Genomic DNA, 27891 nt, shown 5'->3' with positions numbered 1-27891 from the left:
GAGTATACACTAACCTGTGCAATATTCAGTCGCAAGATGGCGCCAAATAGTCAAAACTGGAAAGCTGACAGAAACAAAAACCGCTGATGGAGTAAACACTAATCTGTGCATTATTCGGTCACAGGATGGTGCCAAACAGTCAAAAAAACAAAGCTGATAGAAAAGAAAACAGCTGATGGAGTATACACTAACCTGCGCATTATTCAGTCACAGGATGGCGCCAAACAGTCAAAAATGCAAAGCTGACAGAACTGAAAACAGCTGATGGAGTATACACTATCCTGCACATTATTCAGTCACAAGATGGCGCCAAACAGTCAAAAATGCAAAGCTGACAGAATTGAAAACAGCTGATGGAGTAAACACTAACCTGCGCATTATTCAGTCACAGGATGGCGCCAAACAATCAAAAATGCAAAGCTGACAGAAATGAAAACAGCTGATGGAGTATACACTAACCTGCGCATTAATCAGTCACAGGATGGCGCCAAACAGTCAAAAACACAAAGCTGACAGAAATGAAAACAGCTGATAGAGTTTATACTAACCTGCGCATTTTTCAGTCACAAGATGGCGCCAAACAGTCAAAAACACAAGGCTGACAGAAATGAAAACAGCTAATGAAGTATATACTAACCCGCGCATTAATCAGTCACAAGATGGCACCAAACAGTCAAAAAAACAAAGCTGACAGAAATTAAAACAGCTGATGGAGTAGACTAACCTGTGCATTATTCAGTCACAAGATGGCGCCAAACAATCAAAAACACAAAGCTAACAGAATTAAAAACAGCTGATGGAGTATACACTAACCTGCGCATTTTTCAGTCACAAGATGGCGCCAAACAGTCAAAAATGCAAAGCTGAAAGAAACAAAAACAGCTGATGGAGTATACACTAACTTGTGCATCATTAAGTCACAAGATGGCGCCAAACAGTCAAAAACACAAAGCTGACAGAAATTAAAACATCTGATGAAGTATATACTAACCCGCGCATTAATCAGTCACAAGATGGCGCCAAACAGTCAAAAAAACAAAGCTGACAGAAATGAAAACAGCTGATGGAGTATACACTAACTTGTGCATAATTAAGTCACAAGATGGCGCCAAACAGTCAAAAACACAAAGCTGACAGAAATGAAAACAGCTGATGAAGTATATACTAACCCGCGCATTAATCAGTCACAAGATGGCGCCAAACAGTCAAAAACACAAAGCTGACAGAAATGAAAACAGCTGATGAAGTATATACTAACCCGCGCATTAATCAGTCACAAGATGGCGCCAAACAGTCAAAAAAACAAAGCTGACAGAAATGAAAACAGCTGATGGAGTAAACACTAACCTGTGCATTTTTCATTCACAAGATGACGCCAAAAAAGTAGTGGTTTTGGACTCTTAAACTGCACAGAAGAAAACTCAAAATTGAAAACAAATGAGGTCAAACATAGGTAAGCAATTTCCCACTTATATCGAGTGGTCTGCACTTTTAGGTAACAGCTTTTTTTTGCTTTCTGATTAATTAAATATCACCATATTTGCTTTCCACAAGACCTTCAAAACAACTTTCCAAACTAGTCCACTAAATGATGTGGGCACAGCTTGTTTTTGATGGCTTATTAAATGTTTGTTTTTTGGGTTATCCTGCCTCTTTTCAGACTCCCACTCACTTAGAGAAATTAAAAGCTGTATGTGGGCAGATAAAACACATTGCGCCCGTAATCGTCTGCCGCTCTCTCCTCAATAGGGAAAATGAGAGACACTTCATGGTCTATTAAAAGTGAATGGGATCCAATGAGGCAACAGGCAATAATTGGCATTTTCTGGCACAGTGATTTCAACAGCCCAGGCTTCAAGGACTTAAAAGCCATTAGAGTCCAGTCCGGTCTATTTTTCACTCCTTTCTACGGCAATATGTTAAAGCATATCCCTCTTTCAAGCCTCATTGCTGTAGATTAAAGTGATGGCTGTGGTAATAGCACTATGGTGAAGAGTTTAGGAATAGGTGGGACTTCATACTCAAAAAAAAAGGTTGACAATCTTTCAATTTGACAATGGGTTATACACTACCTGATAGTCGATCATTTGGAAAAGTGGCAGAAGGTAGATTTTTTTAGATGAATCATCTGTTGAACTTCATCCCAAATCATCACAAATACTGCAGAAGACCTACAGGAACCCGCATGAATCCAAGATTCTCACAGAAATCAGTCAAGTTTGGTGAAGGAAAAATCATGGTTTGGGATTACATTCAGTATGGGGGCGTGCGAGAGATCTGCAGAGTGGATGGCAACATCAGCAGCCTGAGGTCAAGATATTTGAGCTGCGCATTACACAGAGCCTGCCCAAGGCATAAGCGAACTAAGCAGCTGCTTAGGGCCCCATGGCCACCAGGGGGCCCCCTCAAGAGTGCATGAAATGACTGACTTTCGATTGTTTTACTTTGTTGGGTTATGGATTAGGGGTGGAACAAAATATCGATATGCAGATATATCCTGTTATTTCCAACAGCAATGCATTATCAATAATCTGGTGCCAAGTATGGATATTTATCTAAATCTACAAAAGATCTGAATTAATTAATCAGTACACGGCGGTCGCTTACCACTTTAGGTGCAGTACACCCAGCTGCCATCAGGTGGCGCTTACCATAATGGCGGATCAACAATACAGAGAAGCACCAGTGTCATTTAAAGCATTGACAGATTAGCTATTGCAATGGTGAAAATCTCAAGCATACGGACACCTTCTTCTGTCCAAGTCAGACCAACACTGTATAATATGCAGGGTTCCACACAATTCATTCATGTTGTCCCAACACAAATCGATTAAGTTGACTTAACACTTTTAACAAATGTATGTGGATTGAGCATAAAAAAATTAAGTTGTCATAATGAAATCTCAAGGATTGTGTTGTTTCAGCTCATTTTAATTAAGTAGTTTAAACAAGTAAAAACAAGTCTTTTTTTTTGAGTGAAGGTATTTGTGTTTCAAACATCCAGCTCTGCCAAATCTTCCACAAGCATTACAGTTTTGTGTCAAGTAGTCATATACAATGTGTGATCAATAGGCAGTTGTTTCAGCAGAATAATATTTAGAATTGTCTTTAACATATATATTTTATGATGTAAGCAACACAGCTACAGCAAATAAAATCGATAATGTGTGTTTTAGATTTGTAGTGTGCGAATAATCAAGGATTGACATTAATTTGTCATATTGTTCGCACTAAGGGGGCCCCCAAATAAAATACTGTTTAGGGCCCCCTGAAGGCTTGAGCTGGCCCTGCCATTACATTACAACCCACAGGTGAGGGCAAATTCTTCAGCAGGATAGCGCTCCTTCATACTTCAGCCTCCACATCAAAGTTCATGAAAGTAAAGAAGGTCAAGTTGCTTCAGGATTGACCAGCCCAGTCACCCGACATGAATATTATTGAGCATGTCTGGGGTAAGATGAAGGAGGAGGCATTGAAGATGAATCCAAAGGATCTTGATGAATTCTGGAAGTCCTGCAAGAACGCTTTCTTTGCCATTCCAGATATAATATAATAAAGTCAGACCTTACCCTCCTAATTAAAGAATTACAAGTAAGGCATGATCATATTTTATTTTGGTAAAATAAGCGTAATCTAGAGGCCTTTGCCTTTCATATAAGCCACTTCTGATACCAAATGATCAACTAGAAGTTAAGTTATTATTTGTTGTTCCTAAAACTTGGATAGGCGCCTTCTGTCAGGTAGTGTACATCTCTAAACAAGTAGAGTTAGTTATATAAACCCAATCCTGCATGCAGTTTTATACCTTTCGATTTGATATGCACATACGCTTTTCTGAGCCAACAACACTTTAAAATAGAAAACGGACTTGCTTGTGTTGATGCCCCGAGAGCACGAGAGCGCATGACTATTATGTCACAGAGAATTCTCCAGAGCGAACATGAATCATATCGATGGATGCTGTAAAAAATCGATATGCTGCCACAGGTCATTCACTGGCAAAGATTCAAATGGCTGCTCCGTGGAGACTGGAAGCGCAATCGCTTCTGAAGGTGTAAATTTAGCCACATAAAAAGCAATATCGAATTAAATCGAGGAATAAACGCACCGTGCTACAGCTTCCGTTGAGAAATACGCTGAGATCAGCTTCTGACGCTATTAAATCCGTATATCAGCCATCAATTACCATCTTGGAAAGAGAGACCGTGCAATGACAGCACTTTTTAGCGATTCTTGCTGGAAATTGCAAATCTCTCATAATTAGGAGTATTTTACCTCCATTAAAGACATCCATACGAGGGGGTTGTGAAATGTACCGTAAAGTACGCCACAATCAAACGTCTCCTCCCCACTTTACATTACAAACCATATACGCTCCTGATGCAAATTCTGAGTTAATAGTCTGCTGATGTGTTTTAAAGGCCCTCGGATCTGCTTGCTGTTGTAAAACAGCCAGTTTTTCCCCTGAAATACATCCCGCTGAGTGTATTATTAAAATCGCAAATCACCATTCCTCTGCATCAGTGGAACACATCTCAATCTTCTTGGCTCTGTGCGCTGCTTACTAAGTGCTTCACCTAAAGCAGCAGCAGCTGAACGTACGCTAGCAGAAGCAGCAGAGCGCCTCACCTCAATCAACAATCGCCTCACCTCAATCATCAGCACGCCTCACTCCAACTGGCACAAAAATCTCACCCCGGCCAGCTGAAAGTCTCACTCCAACCGGCAGAAAGTCTCACCACGGCCATTAGTAAGCCTCACACATCTGCTCAGCATTGGTTTATTTGGAAAAGGTCATAGGTGTGCCCTTGCACTATTTCTTGTCTCACATGGAGTTGATTATATTCCTGGACACTATTTTTTTAGAATTAGAATTAAACGAGGGTTAGTTCACGCAAATCTGAATATTCTGCCATCATTTACTAATCCCCACACTCGTTCCAAACTTGTTTGATTTCAGTTGAACACAAAAGAAGATCAAAGTCGCAGGGATATTATTTACTCATCTCCATACTTGACATTTTGTTGACTACAATACAAGATATTTTCAAGTACTGATTTGAAAGTTAAACACAAGAAGATGACAACTGTCCCTGAGTGTCATAAAAACCTCTTTCTTCTTGTCATTACAACTGGAAATTATAGCATAACATGTCATAAACATAATTGCCATTATAGTTATGCAATGACTTTAATAACAGCATTATTAATATATATATATATATATATATATATATATATATATATATATATATATATATATATATATATATATATATATATATATATATATATATATATATATATATATATATATTACTTTAACTAAAGTGGTTGACTTTGAATGTGTGCACTATTTTCTTGTCTCCCAGACACAAGTCACCATTTTCTTTTTCTTTTTTGCAATTAAAGGGGCATTAGTTCACGCGAAACTGAAAATTCTGTCATCATTATTTCCTCATCCCTTACTTGTCTATTTGTTGAACACAATATAAGATATTTTGAAGTTCTGATTTCAAAGTCGATGTCATATTTTAACTTTCATACCCATTTTTTTTTCTGATAGCACTTTGCTTGAAGAGGTGTTCATAAGACTGTCATGGCACCTGGATAATCATGACATGACAAACACACATCATGAATATAAATGAGATTTTATGAATGCTTGAAACAATTAAGTGTCATACAAACATGTCTCTCCTTGTCACAACTGGAAATTATCAAGACAGTATAACGTGTCATAAATCTGTCATTACGATTATGTCATGAATTTAATAAGAGCATTATTCTTATTATTATTATTATTATTATTATTATTATTATTATTTATATTATTATTTATATTATTATTATTATTATTATTATTATTCAATATAAGATAAGTATTGATTTCAAGTCATATTTTGACTTCCCTAGCCAATGTTCTTCTGATAACACTTTACTTGAAGAGGTGTTCATAAGACTGTCATGAACTCTTGATAATCATAACATGACAATATCATGAATATAAATGAGATTTTATGAATGCTTATAACAACTGTCATTAAGTGGCAAACATCATAACCGGTTTTTGTCTTTTAATTACAAATTAAAATGATCAAGGCAGCATAACTTGTCATAAATCTGTCATAAACATGATTGGCATTATAATAATGGCATGAATTTAATAACAGCATCATTGTTTATTTTTTATTTTTTTTACATCAACTAAAGTGGTGCAAGTTGAACTTGTGCCCTTGTTTTTTTTTATTGACACAATTTTAAATTTTTAATAGAAACTTTGTAATTATAAAGGAGGATAGTTCATGCGAAACTGAATATTCTGTCATTATTTATTCATCCCCACATTTGTTGAAGACAAAATAAATTATTTTGAAGCTCTGACTTCAAAGTCGGTCATATTTGGACTTCCATAGTATTTTTGGTTTGTTTCTGATAGCACTTGGGCTGTTCATAAGACTGTCTTGGCACCTTGATAATCTTGACATGACACATATCATGAATATGAATGAGATTTGATGCATTCTTCTGACAACTGTCATTAAGTGTCATACATTATAACCCGTCTCTGTCTTGACAACTTGAAATTGGCAAACCTTTAACCATCGACTTCCATAGTATTTTTTTCTGTTAACATTTTGCTTGAATGGATGCTCATGAGAATGTCGTGAAGCCTTGATAATCATAACACGACACATATCATGAATATGAATGAGATTGTATGAATGCTAAGTGCCATACACCATAACGTTTGTCATGACAACTTACCAAGACATCATAACTTGTCAAAAATCTGTCATAAACATGACTGAACCAGGGACATTATAATTGTGTCGTGAATTCCATAAGAGCATTATTAATATTTCCTATTGACTTCAACTACAAATTGAATTATGTCAAATTGAAGAGCAAATTTAATTGAGCTTTGACACTTTTGAAACATCCCGGCGATCATGTTTATGACAGATTTATGACAAGTAAATCAGTATTACCTTGGGAATGTCAAGCTGACATGACAAAGACAGGTTATGATGCATTTGATTATGGCAAGTTGTCCAAAAGACATCACACAATGTCATCTTTAAATTAAAAATGACATATCTGAGCAAATGCTATAATAAGCATGTGTAAAGTCTCATTCATGGCATGTGTCATGATTATAACGCGTCATGAACACCCCTTCAAGTAAAGGGTTACCGCTTTTCCTGCTATGGATGACAATGGGTATTTGTTTAAAATATCTGCTTGTGTGTTCAAATTATTGAAGAAAATCATCAAGGTTTGGATCTACATGAGAGCAAGTAAATAATGTAAACATTTGTCATTTTTAGGCAAACTATCCCTTTAAGGGGCAATGATCGGCAAACCTGTGGCTCTAAACCTAAAAACTGTAGATAACAGAAGCAACTCCTTCCATTGTTCTCCACGCATCCACGAAACCAGACGAAATCTCCTAATTAATGATCCCTCCTAAAGACCTCAGACACAAATAATATACAATAAATTCCACTGATGGCCTTTTTGATATTGCGGTGGTTGCGAACAAACAGCCAACGTTGCATCAGCCGCTAACACTAACTGCCTGTGGCATTGGAGGATTACCTTACACTGTCAGGAAGCCACTAAAAAGCCACTTTAATTCAGGTGCTAGGTTAGTGCTGCTCTGAAATTGACATGGTACCATTTTATTTCTACCTAGAAGTGTTTAAAAAGACAGGGTTTCAGGGCATTAACAAGCCAGCTTGCTTGTTTTCCAGGTTATCCTCGTTACGCTGTGGTTGGGGATCATGGATCTGGCGAGCACCACCTGCGCATCCAGAAGGTGGAGCTGATGGATGATGCTGTGTTCGAGTGCCAGGCCATTCAAGCAGCCATGAGGTCCCGTCCCGCTCGACTTACTGTGCTAGGTTAGTCACAACTGCTGGTATCCAGTTTGTGTGTGTGAAACCGAACTAATTAAAGAAGTGCCCATTGCAATTGCCTTAAAAAATATTATTATTATTATTAGTAGTAGTAGTAGTAGTAGTAGTAGTACTTTAATTTAAGTTATTTTAATAGATTTTTTTTATTTTTATTTTTGTAAAAACCACTTTTAAAGGGAAAAATATCTATATTTCTGTAGTTTGATGCTTGAGAAAATAAGCAGTCATCAACTTTATCAGTCATTTTTTTGTTTTTACTTTTTACTGTACTGTATCGTAAAAATCTCGTATGGTGTGACATAGCATGAACAAATGAAGTCCCGATTGCTTATTTGCATATGTGGGTAGTTAAAAATGCTTTTTTTCCCTGGACAATTCGTAACTTTTTGATGTAGTGGCGAATTTGTATGAATTCGTACGATTTCATTTGTACAATTTAGTAAGATTTGCTCATCCCCCAATGACAGTTGGGTTTAGGGGTGGGGTTTGGTGCCACGCCTCCATTTTTTTAAATCGTACATATATATATATATATATATATATATATATATATATATATATATATATATATATATATATATATATATATATATAAAATGCAGTTTGAAGGCTGATGCTTGTAAAAATATATGTAGTCAGTAACTTTATCAAGTCTTCCACTGTTTTTTTTTCTTTTTCTTTTTTTTTACAGTAAAGTACCATAAAATATGTCCTAGCTGTGACAGCAAAAATAAAGAAAAACAGAAGTCCTGATTGCTTATTAGCAAATGTGGTTAGTTGACAAATAAGGCAGCTAAAAAGCATTTTTTATACCATTTTGTATGTAAAAAAAAATTATATATATATATATATATATATATATATATATATATATATATATATATATATATATATATATATATATATATATATGTAATTTAAATGCTGATGTTTGAGAAAATATAAGTAGTCCGTAACTGTATCAATTATTTTACAGTTTTTTTTTTGTTTTGTTTTGTTTTGACTATCCCATAAATATCTCCTGTAGCGTGACATAGCAAAAATGTAGAAAACAACTTTAATGAAAACTGACAAAAAAGCTCCTGGTTGATTTTATTTTTTTCATATGTGAGTAGTTTACAAAAATATGCAGTTAAAAATGCATTTATATTAAAACACCAAATAAGTTTTTTGAAGGCTAATGTTAATATGAAAATATAAGGAAACCTGAGCTTCACAGGAGGCTTCAGTCACATGATCTTGAATGGTGTCCCGATTTAATGTTACATGGAGTTTCATAACATAAGACATGGTTTTTCAATATTTTTAGAATTAATAAAAAAAAAGATCGCCATATACTAAAATAGCCACTTGTAAAACTGGGCCTGAGGTATTTATTCATTTTACAATTTTTATCAGGGGTCTCCACGGCGGATTGAACCGCCAACTATTCCAGCGTATTCTTTACAAAGCAGATGCACTTCCAGCCGCAACACAGTACTGGGAAACACCCACACACTCACATTCACACATGCTCATACACCAAGGCAAATTTAGTTCATCCAATTCACTTATAGCGCATGTGTTTGGACTTTGGGGGAAACCGGAGCACCAGGGGGAAACCGAAGCACCAGGAGGAAACCCTTGCCAACACGGGAAGAACATGCAAACTCCACACAGAAATGCTAACCAGCCCAGCTGGAACTCAAACCAGCAACCTTCTTGCTGTGAGGTGACAGTGCTAACCATTGAGCCACCATGCCGCTCAACAACCCAAATATTCAATTCGTATTTGTCCAACCACAAATTAAATCAGAATTAAATGTGCTGAAAACTGTCAGTGAGTGTGAGATCAGCGAAGAATAATGTACAGTATTAAAAACAGATTTTTCACTGACCAAACTCCCCTGCAGTACCATAAGTTCTCAGTTTTAATTTCCTGCTGCAAATCCCACTGTCTTCATTATTAAACCAGAGAGGTCATTGAATCTTAATTAAGTTTTATTGGGTTATTATTCAGCGTTGCTGTTTCTGCGATATTGGCCAGCAACAGTGTGTTATCTGCGCCGAGGTTGTAATCATCTGCTCTAAAGAAAAGACCACCCACACCCATAGCTCTTCCCCGCACCGGTGGGCACAACCGAGGGTAACTGAGAGGGCGATAAATGGGGTTAAGATCAGGGTGGTGTTATGGAAGTGCTGGAGTTTTTTGGAGCTCTTGTGTTCGCCGACTGGAATGTGATTTTCTTTATTGATCTCCACTAATGAAAAGTGAAAATAATGGCCTGCATGGGAGGATGTAGAGAGGGAAATTAGAAGAAGAATGATAACAAATTACACAGCCTGCGGTTTCTCTCTGATGCTCTCCACAATAAATAGCTTACTTGTTTATGACAAACACTTAGGGGCTGTTTACACCTGGTCACTTCATGCATTTTTTTTTCTGACTGCTGTAAATGCCCTTCAAAATGCAGTTGAGATGGACATACAGTTATTAGCCCCCCTGTTTTTCCCCCCAAATTTCGGTTTAATGGAAAGAAGGTATTTTCAGCACATTTGTAAACATAACAGTTTTAATAACTCATTTCTAATAACTGATTTCTTTTCTCTTTGCCATAATGAGAGGACATAATATTTTTAAAGTTACTAGTATTTAGCTTAAAGTGACATTTAAAGACTTAACTAGGTCAATTAGGTGAGTTAGGGCAGTGTTTCCCAACCCTGTTCCTGGAGGTACACCAACAGTACATATTTTGGATGTCTCCCTTTTCTGACCCATTAACTTCAGGTTTTGGAGTCTCTTCTGATGTTATGATAAGTTGATTCAGGTGTGTTTGATTAGGGAGAGGTTGAAAATGTGGACTGTTGGTGTGCCTTCAGGAACAGGGTTGGGAAACACTGAGTTAGGGTAATTAGGCAAGTTATTGTATAACGATGGTTTGTTCTGAAGACAATCAAAGAAAAATATTGCTTAAAGGGGTTAATATTATTGACCTTAAAATGGTTTTTAAAGTAATAATACTGCTTTTATTCTAACCGAAATAAAACAAATAAGACTTTCTCCAGAAGAAAAAATATTATAGCAAATACTGTGAAAAATTCCTGAATCTGTTAAACATCATTTGAGAAATATTTGAAAAAGAAAAAAAAAGTAATTCACAGGAGGGCTAACGATTTTGGCCCCTATGATACACCCGGCGCAATAAGGTGCAAGATGTGTTTGGCGCAATTTGTTTCTATTTTCAGACCAGCGTAACACTAAGTTTCATGGTTTCCGCCATGTTGTTTAAATAGGAAATCCATTTGTGCCACTTGTGGACTCAGGGGTGTGCTGGTCTATAAAGGAGGTGTGTTAAGGCGCATTGTTGGCGTGTTGCTATTCTGAGAAACTAAAATAGACTGCACCATTGACCAAGTTAATGCTGCTGTAAAGTGCAGCGCAGTGTGTTAGTTATGTCCATTCAGTTTTTCCACTTACAAAGTCTGCCATCTAAATAGCAAATTCGCAATGGCGCAACCAAACTGGCTCTTAAAGGGAATGTGACATGAGACTCTGATTGGTTTAATGCACATCATGCTAAAAAAAACCATTACTCATAAAGAGAATAAGCACAACCCTGTTAGACCATGCTGTATTTTTCCATCCTTAAAATGAAAAAGTGGATCCGGACACATTCTCAACGCTTTTGCATCGTACGCTTTAGACTTTGCATCTAGATCGTTAAAATAGAGCTCATAAACTTCAACTGTAAATACAGTCGCTCAGACCAATTTAGGAGGTTGACTGGAATGCATTCCAGACTAAATTGGACCGTTTTAAATGCATCTGGTTGTTGACCATACCACTTATGTAAATTTTAAACCTTCCAAAATCAAAAAAATTATAACGATACATTATTGTGGTGGTGTTGTGGGTTATACGACCGTCAGATATGCAAACAAAAATGTAAATCAATGCAATCCACAGATACCAGTTTGTGATGTTTGTTTCGTTTTATTAAAATGTTTTGCTTTCGTTTTATTTGACCATGAATAAAATAAAATTTAATTAAATAAAATTGTTAAATTAATATCAGATTGGTGCGACATGGTGGCTCAGTGGGTAGAACTTTCGCCTCACAACAAGAAGGTGGCTGGTTCGAGTCCTTGCTGGGCTGGGCTGAAGTTTGCATGTTCTCCCTGTGTTGGCGTGGGTTTCCTCCGGGTGCTCTGGTTTCTCCCACAGTCCAAAGACATTAGCTAAAGGTGAATTGGATGAACTAAAATTTGTCATAGTGTATGAGTGTGTGTGAATAGATGTTTCCCAATGCTGGGTTGCAGCTGAAAGGGCATCCGTTGCGTAAAATGTATGCTTGAACAGTTGGCAGTTCAATCTGCTGTGGCAACTGTGATAAATAAAGGACTAAGCCGAAGGAAAATAAATGAACTTTAGACAAAACAGTCACCAAAATCCCACAACTACCAGTATCAAAAACAAAGCATCATCTTCCAAATATGTTGGTGATTGGTGGAAATGAAGTGGAAGCAATGATGCGCAGGCTGTTTTGTTTATCATGATTTCTCTCCTGCTGTGGTCATTATTAATTGGGCCTTAATTAGGACTGCTTTAGAACCGCCTCAATGGGCTTTGATAATGCTAATTATCCACAAATTCAACACCAAGTTCATCACTGCTTGCTTTAATTTCCTGTCAAGATGGTCACCAAGGGGCTAGCGGCGTTCTGATGTTTGTGGATATTCACGGAGTAATTTAACGGGGCTGGACGAGAGTCACATTCATGCTCTAGCACATTTGCTTGATTGTTTGAGATTCTGAAAAATGAGTTGATTGCATTAACTAGAATATGGGATAAGATCATGCTGTCCCAAGCCATTTTGTCTGTATGAGCTCATTTTCATGATACAAATTGCAATTTCCAATATAATCAGACAGATTTCTGACTCTTTACAATGTTTGTGCAGCAACACGGTGGCTTAGTGGTTAGCACTGTCGCCTCACAGCAAGAAGGTTGCTGGTTCGAGTCCCGGATGGGTCAGTTGGCATTTCTGTCTGGAGTTTGCATGCTCTCCCCATGAATAATCTAAAATGGCTCTAGTGTATGAGTGTGAATTAGTGTGTATGGATGTTTCTCAGTACTGGGTTGGGATGGAAGGGCATCTGCTGGGTAAACATGCTGGGTAAGTTGGCTGTTCATTCTGCCTTGGTGACCCCTGATGAATAAAGGGACTAAAGCCTGGTTTATACTTCTGCGTCAAGTGATCGGCGTGACCCACGGTGCATGCAACGCACCTAGCTGTGCATTCATACTTCTGCACGCTGTTTCTGTTGCTCTACAATAACACCTCCGAAACGCTAGTTGGCAGTGAGGTGTTTATGTTCCTGTGTCGAGTTTCTTCACTGGAGTTTTGTTTTTCTGAACTCTTCGTTAATGTACAAGTGGTTCAAACTCACTTATTTTGAGGCAGGACCCGGCGGACGTGCAACAACTTTGATCATAGGGTAAACACAAAACAAAACTTTCCATCCAGAGCTCCTTTACGGGACTTGACACTTGTCGCTCGATCGGGCTCGCGCGGCTCTCAGTCCCGCCCACACTCGGCAGCGCTACCAAGCAGGCAAATCAGAGTTTGCGCTATGTGTGGTTGCGATGTGTAGTTACATTTTTTAAAAGGTGCATGCCAGCGGCCATGGTGAGGGCTATGCGTCCCACGTACGCCGCGCCGTAGCATACGTGTGCGCTTGACTCAGAAGAATAAATCAGCCTTAAGCCGAAGGAAAATGAATGAATGAATAAAATGTTTGTACAGATTCATATGTATTAAGTAATTGAAATCATGAATCACAAAATATAGAAAACTGCTTATTAAAGGATATGTTTTACTTGATGCAGGATATTTGATCAACTTTAATCCCAATACAACATAGCATATCCTGCAACATGACATTTGCGGATGCACACACTGCAATATTGTTGCTGAAATGATATATTATATTGTCCTATTTTATGTACAGTACTGCTACTGTAAATACATTCCAGCATTTCAATCATGAAGATGTCCATTTTTTTTTTACATGCATGCGAATTACCACAAAGCGAACAGTTTTATTATATCAGCAATAACAATAACAATGATTTCATTACAGTAACAGCTAAATAAATAGTACAATCGACTTAGGCTTTATCCCACTTGTAAACTCAGATTTGGACAGAAAGTAAACACACTGTTCAAATAGGCCTATAAGACTTTTCTGAAGATTAAACGGCTCGTTTCTGGATTTATTTCTTGATCTTAATTTTGAATCATCAGAGCTCATGGACTTTCAGATGAGGGACACAAATCCCTCTGGATGTGTCTCTTTTTTTTTGTAATTTAAAGTGCATCTGGAAAGTATTGAGAGCGCTTCACTTTTTCAACATTTTTTTACATTATAGCCTTTTTCCAAAATGGATGAAATTCATTTTTTTCCTCAAAATTCTACACACAATACCCCATAATGAAAAAAGATTTTTAATTGTTGCAAATTTGTTAAAATAAAAAAGCTGAAAAATCACATGTACATCAGTATTCACAGCCTTTGCTCAATACTTTGTTGATGCACCTTTGGCAGTAATTACAGTGTTTTTGAATATGTTGTCACAAGCTTGCCACACCTGTCTTTTGGGAATTTTTGCCCATTCCTCTTTGCAGTACCTCTCAAGCTCTATCAGGTCGGATGGGAAGCTGCTGTGTACAGCCATTTTCAGATCTCTCCAGAGATGTTCAATAGAATTGAGGTCTGGGCTCTGGCTGAGCCACTTAAGGACATTCACCGAGTTGTTGTGAAGCCACTCCATTGATATTTTGGCAGTGTGCTTTGGGTCATTGTCCTGCTGGAAGATGAACCGTCGCCCCAGTCTGAGGTCTAGAGCACTCTGAAGCAGGTTTTCATTCAGGATATCTCTGTACATTACTGCATTCATCGTTCCCTCTATCCTGACTAGTCTTCCAGTTCCTGCTGCCTAAAAACATCCCCACAGCATGATGCTGCTACCACATCGCTTCACTGTAGGGTTGGTATTAGCCTGGTGATGAGCGCTGCCTGGTTTTCTCCAAACGTAACGCCTGGCATTCACTCCAAAGAGTTCAACTTTAGTCTCATCAGACCAAAGAGTTTAGTTTCTTATAGTCTGAGAGTCCTTCAGATGCCTTTTGGCAAATTCCAGGCAGGGAGTGGCTTCCGTCTGGCCACTCTACCATACAGGCCTGATTGGTGGATTGCTGCACAGATGGTTGTCCTTCTGTGAGGTTCTCCTCTCTCCACAGAAGAACGCTGGTGCTCAGACAGAGTGACCATGAGGTTATTGATCACCTCTCTGACTAAGGCCCTTCTCCCCCGATCACTCAGGTTAGATGGCCAGATAGCTCAAGGAAGAGTCCTGGTGGTTCCAAACATCTTCCACTTACAGATGATGGAGGCCACTTTGCTCATTGGAACTTTCAGAGCAGCAGAAATGTTTCTGTAACCTTCCCCAGCCTTGTACCTCGAGACAATCCTGTCTTGGAGGTCTACAGACAATTCCTCTGCCTTCATGCTTGGTTTGTGCTATGAATACTTTCCGGGTGCACAGTTGAAGTTGAAATTATTCACCCTCCTGTGATTGTTTTTCTTTCTTCTTCAAATATTTCCCAAATGATGTTTAACAGATTCAGGAATTTTTCACAGTTTTTCCTGTAATATTTTTTCCTCTGGAAAAAGTCTTATTTGTTTTATTTAACCTAGAATAAAAGCAGTTTTTAATTGTTTTTAAAACCATTTTAAGGTAAAAAATTTTAGCCCCCTTAAGCAATATTTTTTGATTGTCTACAGAACAAACCATCGTTATACAATGACTTGCCTAATTACCCTAACCTGTCTAATTAACCTAGTTAAGCCTTTAAATAGCACTTTAAGCTGAATACTGGTATCTTGAAAAATATCTAGTCAAATATTACTGTCATCATGACAAAGACAACATAAATCAGCTATTAGAAATTAATTAATAAACTATTATTCAACTCTGTGCTGCATAATTAGTTTGGAATGACATGGAACAAGTAAATGATGGCAGATTTCATTTTGCTGTTGAACTCACTCTTTAACCCAAGTTTTTTTTTTTAGAAGGAATGGATGACCAGGACTTTTAACCTGGGCTTATAATAAATGCAAGCTCTGCAGCAGAGTGTTCTCCAGGCTGTCTTTTACAGTGTCAGGAAGCCTGGTTTGAGCAGTAGTGATGACAGGAATGGGAGTGCGACTCCACGTCTCGCCAGTATTTCTTACCTGACAGTTGAAACGGTCCCCCGGCCCCTCACCTCATGACTCAGCCTTCCCTCACATATACACTGAAGGCTGAGGTTAGGGCAGGTGTGCTCTCTGCAGACTTCAGCCAATCCCACGCAAGCCCTTGATATCTGATCAAGCACTTGGAAGTGGGGAAAAAAAGACTGAATCACATCTACTGTTGAAGTCAAAATTATAACTCTGAAATTATTCCGAATTTTTCTTTCTTTTTCAAATATTTCCCAAATAATGTTTAATGGAGCAAGGATTTTTTTCACAGTGTTTTCAATAATATTTTTTTCTTCAGGAGAAAGTCTTATTTGTTTTATTTCAGCTAGAATAAAAGCAGTTCTTAATTTTTTAAAACCATTTAAGGTCAATATAATTAGCCCCTTTAAGCAATATATATTTTTAAATTGTCCACAGAACAAACCATCGTTGTACAATGATTTGCCTAACTATCCTAAACGAATCAAACTAGTTAAGCCTTTAAACCTCACTTTGAGCTGAATACTAGTATCTTGAAAAATATCAAGTAAAATATTATTGCTACAGTCATCAGCGATCTAGCTACTGTGGATCACTGGAGAGCTACACCCACACCACATTTACGAACTACAACTCCCAGCATGCACTTTGCGCACACATAGGTTCCTGTTTCACTTTGATTACACATACACAGTCGAGGGATCATGATGATTCAATACCTGGACTATAAAGACAGCACACACATCTTTGCTGAGTCTTGTTTATCTGTTTTAGTGAGCATTACGACACTTGCCTTGCCTAGCCATGTTTTGACCCTTGCTTTCTGTTGTTTACATAGTTTGCCGCCTGGACCGATCTTTGCGCCCATGACCCGACTACTCTTTTTGCCTTACCTGTATATACCAGATTGCGTCTGTGTCTGACCATTGCCTGCCTGACTATTGCTTAATAAAACCTGCACATGAATCCTCCAGCATCCTCACATTACAATTATGTGATGTCATTATGGCAAAGATGAAAGAATTCAGTTATTAGAAATTAATTATTAAAACTATTATGTTTAGAAATGTGTTGAAAAAAGTCTTCTTTCCATTAAACAAAAATTGAGGGGATAAAAAAAAACAATAATATAATAATAATAATAATATAATATATATATATATATATATATATATATATATATATATATATATATATATATATATATATATATATATATATATATATATTTATATAGGAGGGCTAATAATTCTGACTTCAACAGTATGTGAATTATCCTGAATACAAAATTCCGGAACTTCTCATGGTTGCTTGGGAAAACTTAGCCAAAGCTCTTGAGGGAGAAAAAAAATCCTTCATCAAAGAGAAACCCGCATCATCATGTTCGTCATGACAGCGTATGCTAAAATATGCAGACTAAAACTCAATTTTGAACTCTACCTTTGGAGAACTTTGTGGGCGACCTCTTGAGGTCAACATTTCTAAATTAGTTATGAAGACGATGCGATTCTTTTTCATCCCCTTTGGGCTAATTATATATACAGTACGCCTCGAGAAGATCACCATGCTCTCCTCATGTGTCGCCAGAAAAGCCTTGGAGAAAATGAACTGCAGAGTAATAGAAATAGAAAGCCTGTATGTGGCCTTAAAGGCCCTGTGAAATTAAAATAAAGTGTTTTTCTTTAGATGTTAGTACCAGTATGTTAGTTAAGCATATCTATTATATAGTGTCCTCTAAAACTGACAAAATTCCCATTTAGACGTTATAAACCTGATATAAACATTCAACGCTTGCAGCTTGTCACTTCTGCCTAAATGGATCATTTTTCATACTTCAGATTTTCTCGTTTCAGGTTTATTTGTATAGCACATTTCAGAATGATTATCGTTTCAAAGCAACTTTACAAAAGGTGCAGAGTATTGTGTTACAATCACAATAAAAAATGTTAAGGTTATAAGTTATACCATAACTTTATTAGGTGAAATCATCAAACCTTCTGACCAATCAAATGGTCTCTAGTATCTCTCATGCCCTGCCCTCATTTAAGTTGCTTCTTATTTGCTTTTCATTTGAGGTGCTTGAGCTCAACCACTCTCATTGGCAGAGCTGTGATAAAAACAAAACGTTATTGGCTGTTTTTATATATATAAAGGGGAGGGTCTACTATATGTCCTGCCCTGTCTTTATGTTTCAGTTGAGATGACATCTAATTTTGAATTAAAAGATACACATTTCCAGGCAGGGCAGGACGTCAACCAAAGAATATAGAATACACAAGACGAGTCTTTGATGTTTTCCCATTCAATTTGTTTTCCCGTTCAAAAAAATGCCCGAGCACACTGCCTGAGAAGCATTTCAAAGATGGCTGAAGAGTGAAATGACTTGCCTTAAAGGAACTTTGCATCGACACACTGAAGCGCTATTTGTTGAACAAGTCAATGTTACAAAAACATTTTAAAAACATAAAAAAACACGAGTAATCTTGACAAACTATACATTAGTCTAAAGCTACAACCCCCCAAAAGAAATTGCTTTTAAAGGTTTTTTTTTTCCATTGGAAAGATAATACAGAATGTATCTGCTAAATTTGTGTAAAGTTTACACATCTGAACATACTTGCAACAGAGTACATATAAATATCAGCGTGATCACAACACAAACAGGCTATCATTGCTGTACATCGAGATTTATTTTGAAAAGGTTGCTCAGAACAACATCCCATACACTGACAGAAATTATTTCTGCAATATTGTTGTAAACTATTTATATCCCTGCTGAAAAATCCAGCTTAAACCAGCCTAGACTGGTTGGCTGGTTTTAGCTGGTTGACCAGCCTGGTTTTAGAGGGGTTTTGGCCATTTCCAGGCTGGTTTTCAGCCATTTTCAGCCTGGTCTTAGCTGGTCAAGCTGGAAAATGACCACCTAAATCCAGCCTGACCAGCCTGGTTTAAGCTGGACATAGCTGGTTTTGGCTGGGCTCACAGCCTGGCTAGGCTGGTCAAGCTGGTTTTAGCTGGTCATCATCCAGCCTGACTAGCTTAGACCAGGCTGGAAATGGTAGAAACCCCTCTAAAACCAGGCTGGTCGACCAGCTTAAACCAGCCAAGGCTGGTTTTAGCTGGATTTTTCAGCAGGGATGAGTTGAATTTAAACAAATTAGATTTAGTAATGTTCAACTCAATTTGTTTGTTTAAATTCAGCACAAATAGTTTACAACTACTTACCTTAAATAAAAAATTAGTAAATCCAAAGAATCATCTTTGGATTCAGTGTTTGGACTTTTTTTCAGTGTAGAGCGCATGTAGTCCAATGACCAATGGTTGTTCATTTGTTTACGTCACAGTTTCTTCCAGAAACCTAATGTTTACATTGTTTACAATGTCACGTTTGCTTGAACATGGCATCTTTGTAGTAAAATGCAACACTATTTAATAGCTTACAAACAAAATGAGACCAATCCCTGAATAAAAAGTCAAAGTTACTGAAATAAAAACAAAGCAATCGAATGTTCAGAAGTTTTACTATATATGAGGTTATTTTAGCCAGTAATTTAACTGAGGGGTAATTTAGCCAATGACAGCGTGATATCGATGTATGGTGACATTTATTAATCATTGTTGTTTTATTGCTTTCTGTGGAAGCTCACTGGATGTGTGAGAAACAGTAGAAACTGTATTAGCGATGTATGCTAACAGTTTCAAACTAGAACTTACTTAGCCTGATTTGCAAAACTACAAACTATTATTCACTGCCAACCCTCTAATTACAATGTTGAACACATGTTCTCCTCCCCTGAAGCCTCGAAACTTTTAGCGTTGAGTGTTTTGTGAAAAATGAGACCACAAACTGAATAAAAAGTCAAAGTCAGTGAAATCCAAACAAAGCAAACGAATGTTCTGATGCTTTGCTAAATATGTGGTTCTTTTAGCCAGTAGTTTAACTGAGGGATAATTTAGCCAATGACAGCATGATTCTATCGATTTATGGTGACATTTATTAACCTGTTGGACACGTTGTTTTATTTCTGACTGGACATGCGATAAACAATAGAAACTGTATTAGCTTAGTATGCTAACATTTTCAAGCTAAACCTACTTGGCTGGTATGCAAAACTGTATTATTTCACCGCCGGCGTTGTAATTACAATTTTGAACACATTTTCTCCTCACCTGAAGCCTCAAAACTTTTAGCTTTGAGTGTTTTGTGAAGCTATTATGACTTTCTAGCACCTCTGGAAAGCTTTTAAACATTTGTCCTTTTTCACCCCAACTCTACGTTGCCATCCTTAAACTCAGTCGTGCTCTTTCTAATTGCCTTCTTAATGGGTCTCACTGCTTTTCCCTACAAGAGTAAATATGAAAAGTAATAGCATAAGTACTTGGATGATCTTATATTCTGTTATCTTATAAGTGCTGAAATTGCCCATTAGAAAAATATTTGCTTTTCAAAAGGATTAAACCCTTGGAAGATGCGAGGGCTAAATCTCTCCCGCTCGTTTCTCATTCCCTTTCGTGCAAATTAATAATTATGATTTCATAACTAATGGAAGATCAAGTGTCCTTGCTGGAGAAAATAAATAAATAGGTGAAGACACTCGGAATCTGCGTTCGAGTTTAGCGGACTCAAAGTCTTAGCTTGTGATTTGATAAACAGCTTCGAGGCAAGGAGATTATTAACTTTTAATTGCAAATCATGAGATGCAACCGCTCGACATATTTTCCAACATGCCCTGCTTATAGTCTTGTGATGATAAACAAAGGTCATCAATTCAGATTCAGATTTTTATGCATAAGTGTGATGCCCTGAGCGCCACCCAACTTTATTTAATCTCTTTCTCCACGATGTTCTTAAATTGACTAAATTAAACAAACATTTCAAATTTAGAAGTGCGATGGTTCTGCCATAAGCAAATCAACAATTTTTTAAAAAATAAACCTTAAGTTGTAATCTTTGACCTCATTTGCAAGTAAAATAACGCAACATGTTGATAATAACAATAATGTCTGATCATTAAAATGCTTCAACAGTTGTTGGCAAACATCCAGAGCTCTTGAAATCCCACAAACCGAAAGTCTGTGTTTACACATGTTTAACAAAAAGAGGATTCTTGTCAAATCAAGTAATAATAATAATAATAATAATAAAACTATCAATAATATTAATAATAATAATACAGTAGATAACCAATAAAGTGAAAATAAAATTAAACTCTAAACTTGTAATAACATAATATTGTCATAAAAATCTAAGAATAAGAATAATAATAATAATAATAATAATAATAAAACTATCAATAATATTAATAATAATAATACAGTAGATAACCAATAAAGTGAAAATAAAATAAAACTCTAACCTTGTAATAACATAATATTGTCATAAAACAATCTAATAATAATAATAATAATTATAAAACTATCAATAACATTAATAATACAGTAGATAACCAATAAAGTGAAAATAAAATAAAATAAAACTCTAACCTTGTAATAACATAATATTGTTATAAAACAATCTAATAATAATAATAATAATAATAATAATAATAATACAAAGAAGAAGAGGATGAAGAAGAATATCAATATTATACATATAATAATACAGTAAATAACTGATAAAGTGAAAATAAAAAAATATATATATATATATATATATATATATATATATATAATCTTTTAATAACATAATAATGTAATAAAATAATATAATAATATTAGTTTTTTATTATTATTATTGATTTTGATTACATTATTTTTTACTTTATTATGTTATCAAGACACTTTTAAGTTGAAATATTTGACCTAATTTGCAAGTAAAATAATATAATACATTAATATCAACAACACTGTCTGATCATTAAAAAATGCATAATAATAAATAATAATTATTATTATTATAATTATTATTATTATATAAATAAATAATAAAAAACATAATAATTAATAATAATAATAATAATACAGTTGAAAACTAATCAACTGAAAATAAAAAATACTTTAATCTTGCAATAATATAATAATTTTAAAATAAATAATAATAATAGTTATTATTATTATTATTATTATTATTATTATTATTATTATTATTATTACATTTTTTTTCTTGATTATGTTATCAAGAAACTATAAAGTTTAAATATTTGACCTCATTTGAAAGTAAAATAATTTAACTTGCTGAAATTAACAATGTCTGATCATTAAAATGCATTTACAGTTGTTGGCAAACAACAGTAAGATGAAGTCAAATATTAGAGGCTAAATTGCTTAAATAGCTGGGTTTTGTAGCTTTATGTTTGTGAAAAATCAAGCAGATGTTGTTTAAGCGGATGATTAGCTTTGCTGGGAGTTCCACCCTGCTGGGTTTGTGACCTCAGACACATCTGCAAACACACTCCTGGATGACCTGCATGACGGATCAGAGTCTGGCCAGATGTTCTCTCACTGACAAACGTCAGACTGTCTGATATTCTGATGTAAGACACACTAAATTATATTTTAAAAATGAACAAAAATAGACCCTTTTCTCAATTGATTAAAAATAAATTAATAAAAGCAGAATTGTTTCCTCCCCTGGATTTAATAGGTTTAGTAATTATTGTAATTGATATATATATATATATATATATATATATATATATATATATATATATATATATATATATATATATATATATATATATATATATAATATATATAATAATAATAATAATAATAATAATAATAATAATAATTATTATTATTATTACTATTATTATTATTATTATTATTATTATTAATATTATAATTATTACAAATATAATGGTCAACAAAAACAATAAATAATTACAATGAGGGAAACAAGTATTCAACACGTCAGCATTTTTCTTATATTTCCAAACGGTGCAGTTGACTGAAATTTTCACCAGATGTTGATAACCATCAAAGAAATCCATATATAAAAAACAAATCGAATTAGTTTACAAATCAGGTTATGTGTAAAAAATGATATGACACAGTATAAAGTATTGAACACATAAAGAAAGGGAGGTGTAGAAAGTCAGTGAAAGCCCAGACAGCAGCTAAAATCTCTTAGTAGTTCTTCAGCAACCCTCTGCCCTTCGTCATTGTAAACTATTACTCGCTATTTCAGTCCAACATCTATTAGCAGGATGATGAAGATGAAAACAGGGTGGACAGTTCAGCAAGACGATGATTCAAATCACAACCAAGGAAACTCTCAAATACTTTCATAGAAAAAAGAATTAAGCTGCAGAATGGCCATTGGCACCTGACTTGAATCCAAATATAAATCCTTATATGAAAAGGCAAGGCTATCTTTTTTATTATTATTAAAATTTCAATTGAACTTAATTGTAAATCCACATCTGATCTAGAATGTTTAAAAAAATACATATTTATAATTAATAAAGAAAAATGTACATTTCAAAATGATCTATTGTTGGCAAACAATAAGATGTTTATTAAAGAACAGTATTTTACATTTCAGCAAAAATACTTCAATATTTTTGTTTTAAAAACCCAACGAAACCAAATTTAAAAAATGTTAAAAAGACGTTTAAAATATAGATAGATAAAAGAGATATCTATCTGTTTTTTAAATCATGAACATTCTGAACAAATCATATTATTAGTAAAAACTTCATCGCTCAGCGTGCGTATGTGCACTTTACTGAAGTCCTCTGACTTTATAAGTTACGTTTTTGCCTCTAGGTACAAGCCTTATGAACCTCATCAGTATACTACTACACTGTAAAACCCAATAACTTAAGGTAACTCATTTGCAGGAAACCAATTGCAACAAACCATTTAAGTTCAAAAGCTAATCCTAATGAGTACTGTAAACTTAATCCATTTGAGTAAACGAAGCATAAAACCCAATAAATGAACTGAACTCAAACCAACTGAGTACTGTAAAACCCAATAAGTTAAGGCAACTCAAACTGTTTGAGGAAACCGATTGTTACAAACCATTTGAGTAACTAAAAAAAACTAATATATAAGAGTATTGTGAACTTACTTTAAGTTAATTTAAGTCCATTTCAAATGAGCAGTGTTAACTTTCAGTAAATATTGAGTTAACTACACTTATTTCATTTAATAAAGTTGACTGTTGGGTTTTACAGTGTACACCTTATGTAGGTATTTACCCCTGTAGGCATTCTATCACGTCAATGTCGTCAGCACACCATCATAAACGCTTCACCAACTTCCAACCACGACATATTCGCAAACTGACCTCACCAGAGCCAGAGCTGCCCAAGCAAATCCCATAACTTCCTCTCTTTTCCATTCTACTGCGCAGTCAGAGGCCATGACAATCCTCTCAGAAAACAAAATGAGTCCTGCTTGTAGTGGTCACGCCAAAAACCCAGCCCCCGCTGCCCCGGCACCTCTATTTCCCGCACACTTTGATGCTTATTCAAAGGTAAATCTTATTTTCTTTCCATCACCTCTGCATTCCCCCAACCCCTGACTCCATTTCTGCTAGAACTCTGGCAAAATCTGGCCGGGCATCACTCATGCATCGAGCCGTTGAAAGGCGTACACGTATACAGACCCTGCCAAATGGAGAGTAGCGAAAGAGATGGAGAGAGAATAGTGTTTACCGCAGAATTCAGCAAACACATTAGTGACAGCGCGGTGAAGGGAGCTTTGATTTGGGCCAGTGAGCCACGTATGTCACTTGTCTCCATTCCTGGCATGTTTTCGATCGCACTTCCTTTTCTTCTCTTTTTTCGTTGCCACTGATCTATCCATCACATCCAGTAGCAGCCGCGTGAGCAGGTGACGGGAAACAGACGGGCTTCATTGTTGTGCCAGACACGTCAGTAGAGGCAAAACACCACCATTCGCTTCCCAACAGATTGCTTCCCCAAGCCCCCCACCACCACCAACATCCCAGAAGCTTGTAATCCAGCCAAATCACCTCACTCTTCCACAATCTTGTTTTTTGATGTCAATATCTCAACCTCTGAAAGCCACTGCCATAGAAAGCCCACTGTACAGTAAATGAAGTGAGATTTCCTCCCCTGCAATTAATACAGCATCAAACCCACTCTGGAGAATAAAGGAGATCTCTCTGCCTCACTCGCTCTCCTTCCCTTTTAGCTTCTGGAACTGAAACATCGCCCATCGGGTTGATTTAAAAAGCTTGCCGCCGGAATTCAAGGTCCTCGGCTGATTGAGGCAATGTTTCAGTCCATTTGGTTAATTGCAAATCCATTTGCCTGTGTGATATTTATTGTTGTCTTTAGTCACAGGCTACACTTCAGGAGTCTCGTCACCTTGAGCCAGGTCTTGTGAGATCAGACCTGGCCTCGTCTCTGAATACAGATTTGTTTTTTTATTGTTTAGTAAAAGTTTCAGAATATTAAGCCAGACTCAAATTAATGTTCGCAGTGAACTACTCTTTTTAGGTACATTTTAAAGCCAACACAGGCTCATTGGAAATGTGTGCCCAGGGCTACCTTTTTGAGAACCAAGAAATATGTGCTCTGGGAAACAGAATGGCTACAATTTGTGTGTAAACCGAATGATATGATACCGCTGACCGCTTATTTCCGTATGGACAACTTCTCAGGCGTGGATTGCTCTGGTTTGCTTGGTAGCTCGCCACATACGGCATCAGAATTGGGTGGCAGAGCGGGATCGGTAACAAGTCTAGCAATGGACGATTCCATAAACAAGGTAAAACAAAATCCAAAAAATTGTGTGAAATCGTGGTAAAAATTAAGGGAAGGGGTATAAAGATCACTAGCAAACCAGCAAACGTAAGAGAGAAGTGCATTGTGATCACATAGTTTTACCTTGATTTTACATTGCTTTTATAAACCGTGCTTGACTGTACAAAGTGTGTCTCTGTAAATATCGTTAGTGTGATAAGGAACAACAATTGATGGATCAAATCTGCCCCGTAGCATTTATTACACCAAACTTCAGTCAACTGTATTTCCGATTAGCCTGCATTGGCTAAATATATACATTTTATTACATATCTAAAGTATGCATAGCAATATTGTCATGTGTAGATATTGTTATGCGTATACTGGTGCAGGGGGAGAGTGTGTTGGGTAATCCAATGTAAGATCTTGTCACCATAGTAAATGTTGCTAGAATTCATACAAACGGCGGATAAAGCTGAAAAATCCTTAACAGAATATACCAGGTAAAACAAACCCTAGGAAAGCAGTGTGAAATCATGGTAAAAGCAGTTTAGGGATGGAGCGTTTTCTCGTACAGATCACTATCAAACCACTGGACTCGAACCTGAGCGATGTACAAAGTGTGTGTGTCTCTGTAAATATCATTAGTGTGAAAAGGAACAATAATTATTGGTGTCAATCTGCCTCGTAGCATTCATTATACCGAACTGCAGTCAACTGTATTTATAATAACCCTGTATTGGCTTAATATATACATTATATTACTTATGTAAGGTATGTGTTGTCATGTATTGTCATGTGTAGATCTGCGTATACTGGAGTAGGGGAAATAAGTGTGTATTCCAATGTAATCCTGTCACCCTAGTGAATGTTGCTAGAATTCATTCAAAAGCATAGGCAACTCAAAAATCCCTAACAGAATATACCAGGTAAAACAAAATCTAAAAAAGCAGTGTGAAATTGTGGTAAAAGCAGTTTACGGAAGGAGTGTTTTCTCATAAAGATCACTAGCAAACCACTGACCTAAACCCGACTAATAGTGTTTTCAATTTCAGGTGTATTGCGACCATATAGCTTTACCTTGATTTTGTATTACTTTTGTAAACTGTGCTTCACTGTACTTGAACCTCAGTGCTTTACGAAGTGTGAGTGTCCCTATAAATATCATTGGTATGAAAATGAACAACAATTGTTGGCGTCAACCTGCTCCATAGCATTCATTATACCGAACTGCAGTCAATCGTATTTCTAATAACCCTGTTTTGGCTTTATATATATATATATATATATATATATATATATATATATATATATATATATATATATATACACACACATTATATTACATATATAAGATATGTGTGGCATTATTGTCATGTGTAGATATTTTATATGTATACTGGAGTAGGGGAAATAAGTGTGTTGGGAATTCCAATGTAATCCTGTCACCCTAGTAAATGTTGCTAGAATTCATTCAAACTGTAAATGCAACTCAAAAATCCCTAACAGAAAATACCAGGTAAAACAAAATGTAAAAAAGCAGAGTGAAATTGTTTTAAAAGCAGTTTAGAGAAGGAGTGTTTTCTCGTACAGATCACTAGCAAACCACTGACCTAAACCCGACTGATAGTGTTTTTAATTTCAGGTAAATTGCGACCATATAGCTTTACCTTGATTTTGTATTACTTTTGTAAACTGTGCTTCACTGTACTTGAACCTCAGTGCTTTACGAAGTGTGAGTGTCCCTATAAATATCATTAGTATGAAAATGAACAACAATTGTTGGCGTCAACCTGCTCTGTAGCATTCATTATACCGAACTGCAGTCAATCGTATTTCTAATAACCCTGTTTTGGCTTAATATATATATCCACAATCCACAATAATGAAATATCAGTCAAAGACAAGACAAGTAAACATCATGCAGTATTGAAATGAAGGTTTTTATTATAAAATGAAACGAAATAGGCATGTGTCCGGACATGCAGGAAAGACAGAATTATAGTCTTCCCAGCCATGTGGACTGTGGAGGAATCGC

At 36.1% G+C, this 27891-nt stretch overlaps 1 protein-coding gene across 6 annotated transcripts in view; it reads left to right on the top strand.

The window, feature by feature from the left end:
- kirrel3b (kirre like nephrin family adhesion molecule 3b) overlaps positions 1-27891 on the top strand; it is a 347355-nt gene that overhangs the window by 205295 nt on the left and 114169 nt on the right. For all 6 annotated transcript variants that reach the window (XM_056478234.1, XM_056478232.1, XM_056478230.1 and 3 more), the window contains exon 3: positions 7758-7907. In XM_056478234.1, the coding sequence (XP_056334209.1) occupies positions 7758-7907 (150 nt within the window). The remainder of the gene's footprint in view (positions 1-7757; positions 7908-27891) is intronic.

The sequence above is a fragment of the Danio aesculapii genome, chromosome 18 (genome assembly GCF_903798145.1).
Source record: "Danio aesculapii chromosome 18, fDanAes4.1, whole genome shotgun sequence".
Classification (NCBI taxonomy): domain Eukaryota; kingdom Metazoa; phylum Chordata; class Actinopteri; order Cypriniformes; family Danionidae; genus Danio; species Danio aesculapii.
The sequence above is the reverse complement of the archived record's forward strand: the minus strand, read 5'-3'. Positions and strand labels throughout refer to the sequence as shown.